This window comes from Gavialis gangeticus, unplaced genomic scaffold (genome assembly GCF_001723915.1).
Source record: "Gavialis gangeticus isolate Ggan-Ray unplaced genomic scaffold, GavGan_comp1, whole genome shotgun sequence".
Lineage (NCBI taxonomy): Eukaryota > Metazoa > Chordata > Crocodylia > Gavialidae > Gavialis > Gavialis gangeticus.
The window spans coordinates 525354-530536 of record NW_017728990.1 but is presented as its reverse complement, the minus strand read 5'-3'; the positions used below and the strand labels follow the sequence as shown (position 1 = coordinate 530536).

Here is a 5183-nt window from a genome sequence, read left to right as displayed (position 1 = left end):
ACCCATCCTGTGAGGGAGGGCTTGCAGGGAAAGCACAAAGGGATGTTGGGAGACTGCCTTTAGCACAACTAGAATGACCTGAGGTCCCTTCAGGTCTAACTTTTCTATGATTCTGTAATGCAATGGACAGGAATATAAAAGCTAGCTAGCTAACTGGTTGGTGTTTATGTGATACTAGGTAAGTATCTTAGTCTTAATTTTAGGTGGTTTTCTTCTGACCCACACACAGGCTTGGAGGCCCAGATCAGGAGTTTCTCCTGTAAATGCTGCATAGTCTGTCTCTAGTTCTCACAGCATAACAACTGCTTCCTATACAGACTTTTTTCAGCAGGTCTTGTTCCTGGGGGAAAAAAGGGGTCTACATAGCTTTAGGGATTGGGTAATCTAAGCAATGGGTCCTTATCTGGAGCTCTTGAAGAATCTTTTGATCTTCAGAAGAAGTCAAAGCATGAATTCATATATGTGATAGATAAGCTGAGCTGTGTGCTGTAATCAGTTCAGCTGGGAAACCTGGTTTCATACCTTCTCCCCCAAAGCACTCTCTTTTATAATGGCTAAAGTAGATAGTCACTGTAAGAAATCAACTGGTTTTGATCAACAACCTCTTGGTCCCAGTAAAAAGGTGTATGACAAGGACGGACTGGAAGCCCCCAGCCTAAAATTCAGAACCTTGTCTTCCTGCGACTCCCACAGATCTTAACATTAGATCCCCACTCTTCTGCTATGCAGACTGCTGCATTACATTTTCAAACTCCAGGCTCTACACTAGGGATGCAAGTAATTGTTTTAAAAATATTTGTTTAACCTCCTCTAATTATACCAGGGTAAACGATTAAGCAATAACACAGCAGCTCAGACAGCTGCTGCTAGGAACCTTCTCCAGGGGCCCTTTGACTAGGGGGAGGAGGGAAGGAGGCAAACCCAGCCAGACAACAGCCCTCCTGAAGTCCTGCTGAATTGCTTAACCGATGAGTCATTGAGTTACTTGCCATTTTCCTCTTAAGGTATGGGTATTAGTCCCCCTTGCTCCTCCCCACTTCCCTCCTGCCTGCTGATTCTTGCTGGGGCACCAGGCAGCTTCCCTTTCCTTTCCTTTCCTTCCCTTCCCCGCCCCCCCCGGTAAATTATAACCAGCAAGCTAACCAGTTATCACTGCACTTATCACGATTAACGGTTTAGCCTTTTACCTCCCTACTCCACACACAGCAAGAACTAATATTGTTTTGTTATTTATATCAGTCTCATGCTGCCAGTGATCAGGGTTCTGGGGTGTGAGGCTCTGTACAAATGTATAATAAAAAGACAGATGATGGTCTGCTAATTAGATTACCAGTCTAGCATTTAGGAGACTTTAGATTCAATCCCCTACTCTGCCATAGACCCTATATGTAACCATGACCTAATCATTTAATAGCCATCTGTAAAATGTGGCTACTATCATTGCTCTACCTTACAGAAGTGTTGAGACAACAAATACATTACAGATTGTGAGGTACTCAGAAACCATGGACGTGATGGCCATGTCAGATGGGAGAAAGTTCAAATCTAAGAGAAAACAGCTGGTGGAGAAGCAGCAGCAGAGCACTTCAAGTAGTGGCCACAATTGCTCACCCAGGAGTGCATGTGTTGTAGGCATTCTGGCAAGCTAACTTTAGGAAGGGGACTGAAAGAAAAGGGAGCTAGCTGTATGAATGCAAGATAGCATAATGGCTCTTAGCTGCGTGGGTAAGCCATGTTTAATTTTCAGTCATCTCAGGAGGACAGGAGGAAGTGAATTTACTGGCATTTGGAGTTACGATCAACACTGCTGAAGGGCCTCAGTCTATGTGTGTGTCTATTGCCTGGAAATTCCTCACTCCAAAGCCAAGAGGCCCCCTCATACATGCCCTAGAAATTCCCCCCTCTCTATCACTTGAGCTGAAAGAGGTTGGATAAAATTCATACATTATCAAACAACAAAAGACCAGAACATTTATTAAAATTACAAAAAAATATAAAAGACAATGCAGGTCCTCTCCTACAGGTCATTAAACAACCTGGTGCTGTATAAAAGGTGCAAGAGGCCTGAGATTTTAGGAAAGGGAGGATACTTAGGGAAGGATGTAAACAACCAGTGACCTTATTTACAATTGCATTGAACCATACCTTTTCCAAACCACATCTACCTATGAATCATTCCCTGAACCTTCTCATCCCACCTTCTCTGGTTTCTCCCAATAGTTCAATCTGGACGGCAGCATCTCACTTTTCCCATCCTGGTTCAGTCTGATTTAGCTTGCATAAAAGACTGTATCTCCTCCTCCCCTTCTAGTCCTTAGTCATTATACCATGAAGGAGACAAACTGGGGAAGTTTACTTTTCTCCACCAGTGCAGCCCCTATTTGAGGTCCATGAAGCGGATGTCCATAATGAGCAGGAAGTTTTTGGGCAGGGGGCGTGGTGCTGGTGAGAGAACTGTGAAGACCTGGCGCTCCAAGTCCACACCAGTGACCACAATGAAGCCAGCCACACTAGTCTCAGAGATGTTTTCATCGGGGCTATCAGCTGTGCTCACACTCAGTAGATGGTGTACCATATCACGGCCCGGAGTCACTGGCACCAGCTTGAGCTGATTGTCCTCCTGTGACATGCCGAGGGGCAGGCACGAGTCAGGGATGGTGGGTGCACCCACCTTGTATATCTTGACATCAGAGAACTTGACATCAAAGGCATGAGGATAGAAGCAGCCCCGGAAGCCATAGAAGTACTCCCGGATACGGTCATCCCGGCATTCCCGCCGGAAGTCCTTGGAGCGTTCCACCACACCACCTGACTTGGGAAGAAGCACTGTGCGCACAAAGTGAGGAAGGTCCCTCTTCAGTTCATTGTAGAGACGCTCCTGGTCCAGCACTACCACCACATCCACCTCAAAGGCAGAGGCCGCATGTACCAGTGCCTGGTACCCAGAGCCCTTCACCCAGCCACACGTGTTGATGATGCAGCCACTGACTGAAGCCCGGCGGTTGACCTCGCAGCGCTGGTTAAAGACATCAGCCAGACGAGATGTGATCTGGGAAGAGAAAGAGACATCAAGAGCTGGAATCCATCAAGGGAGGGGGGTGGATATCTGGACCTATGAAGGCAGAGAAGTGGATATCTGAAACAATCCTTCCCACTCTGTCCTTCCTTTCTCAGGGTTGGGTTCATATCCTTTGTTGGCAGCCACCACAGGAAGAAATTGTGGCCACATACAAATAGCTCCTCAAGCACACCTGACAAGGACAAGGAAACACCTACTTGTCTAGTGGGTAGACTGAACAATCTGAAACGTTTTTGCTAGTACTAATTAAAATGGTCCTCATATTAGACAGAGAAGGCCGAAGATGCCTCAACCATCTCCTGGTGTCACTTGTGTGCAACCTGTTGAAACATCCCTTCCAAAATGCCTTTGTCTGTGCAAAAAGTAGGACAAGTATTTGTGCACAAATAACCACCCCACGTGCAACGTATACCATTCCACAGGCAGTCTCCCCCAGTCTCAGAACCAGATGCTCCAGGGATAGAATGCCTTTTTGGTTCTACAGAACTTGAGGGGAAGGCAGGAAAAACCTTTAGATTCTCTCCACTACCAGTCTGCTTCTGCTCACCTTGTTATACAGTTTGATGTTGGTGCCAGGCGTGGTGGATCCAAAATGATAGACCAGGGGGGCCTGAAGGGAGAAGCCCTCCTCCACATCTGCAGGCCGCTCAATGTACAGTGCGCCCATGGTGCCAGGAATAGAGACCGAGCCTTGGCCCACATCCAGCTCCACGAAAGTGGGTCGGCGTCCCAGCCGCACAGCGTAGTTCAGCAGTAGCCGGCACACAGTTGACTTGCCCACATCCGTAGGGCCCACTACCATGACCCGGGGCCCCCGCTCATCCTCACGCTCTGCCTGCCGGCGCATCTGTTCCAGGGCCGTGTGGGTGTTGAGGTACAGCAGCATCGGGGTGTCCTTAGAGATGTAAGCCACTTCCGTACGGCCGCTCAGCTGCACCGTACAACCATGCCAGGTGAACACTGCCACCTTGGCGCCAGCGTCAAAGGTGAACTTCTTGTTCCGAGTCAGCTCCGTGCCAAAGATCTCTGCCATGCCCGTCAGCAACTCTAGCTGGACAGTCTGGGAGGCCTCCACCTCGAAGCGGAGCTCTGTCTCCCGCTCCAGCTCAAATTTGGCCACCTGTTTTTTCTCATCCCCAGTTTCCTCTGCCATCGCTTCCCCCTTGCAGGCCTGTCACAGAGACACAGAGAGATGCCACACCACGGGAAGGAGGGCCTGGGGCCGAGGCTCTCCACGGCTCCGAAGACCTATTTGGAACCAGCCGGGCCGAGGGCCCCACCCCCACTCCCTTTTCGGCCCGTGTCTGCCAGATCGGGCCGCGCAGCAGCACAGCGACTATGGCAGGACCGGGGGGCGGGGGTGGAGACGAGGCACGATGAGGCCGCTCAGGGCCGGGGCAGGGGACCCACGGGCTGGGCGGGCACCTCCCGGGCCCGCGAGCGCCGGTTGGGCGGATGCAGTGTTACCATGACAACGGGGCAACGGAAACAGAGAAAGGGGACAGGGCGCGCCCCGCGAAAAAACCACCCACCTGCTGCTCCCGCTCGATAAAGCGGAAAGAACGGGATGCAACCACACTTCCGGGCCTAGCGCCGGAAGTGCAGGAGCAGGAGTCGACCTCGGCAGTGAGCTGCGGGAGGCCGCGGTGCCTGCTGGGGGCTGTAGTCCCCACGTGGAGGAACCACCCAGAAGCCAAGGGAGAATGGCGCGTGAGGCCTCCTGGGAGATGTAGTTCCACGGGGTCGGAAGTGGCCGCAGTAAGACGACTACGCGTAAGTGCTGCTGGGAAGTGTAGTTCCCTGGTGACCCAGTGGAGCCGCCGGGCCGGGAAGCGGGGGTGGGCCTGGGCCACTGCAGCCCCAGCTCCGTGCGCGGGCTCCCTGGGGCCGGGCTGTGATCCTCGCGGGGAGTTTCCAGCCTGACCGAGCTGCTGGTGCCCGTCAGGTCGGAGAACGGATAGGCACCTCCGCGCCCTGCCCTGCCCTGCCCAGCTACGGCCGCCCGCGCGGCCCTTAGCTGGGCGGAAGCCTCTTCGAAGAGGGCAGTGCCCAGCCCCGGGGCAGCCTGGCGCCCTCCCGCTCCCTGGGCCCGGCCTGGCGCGGC

At 52.2% G+C, this 5183-nt stretch overlaps 1 protein-coding gene across 1 annotated transcript; it reads right to left on the bottom strand.

The window, feature by feature from the left end:
- Nucleotides 1-1945: 1945 nt before the first annotated feature.
- Nucleotides 1946-5052, bottom strand: CLP1 (cleavage and polyadenylation factor I subunit 1). The gene is made up of 3 exons (XM_019514630.1): nt 4612-5052; nt 3627-4250; nt 1946-3049 (listed from the first exon to the last, which is right to left on the bottom strand). Exons 2-3 carry the CDS (start codon nt 4230-4232, stop codon nt 2378-2380), a joined length of 1278 nt encoding a protein of 425 aa, XP_019370175.1. The 5' UTR covers nt 4233-4250; nt 4612-5052; the 3' UTR covers nt 1946-2377.
- Nucleotides 5053-5183: the final 131 nt, after the last annotated feature.

What these genes read in the sequence shown, in the direction of transcription:
- CLP1 (XM_019514630.1), bottom strand. Translation starts at nt 4,232, where the DNA reads ATGGCAGAGGAAACTGGGGATGAGAAAAAACAGGTGGCCAAATTTGAG. An exon ending in ACATCAAACTGTATAACAAG is followed by an intron (nt 3,050 to 3,626) that starts GTGAGCAGAAGC and finishes TTCTCTTCCCAG; the next exon opens with ATCACATCTCGTCTGGCTGA.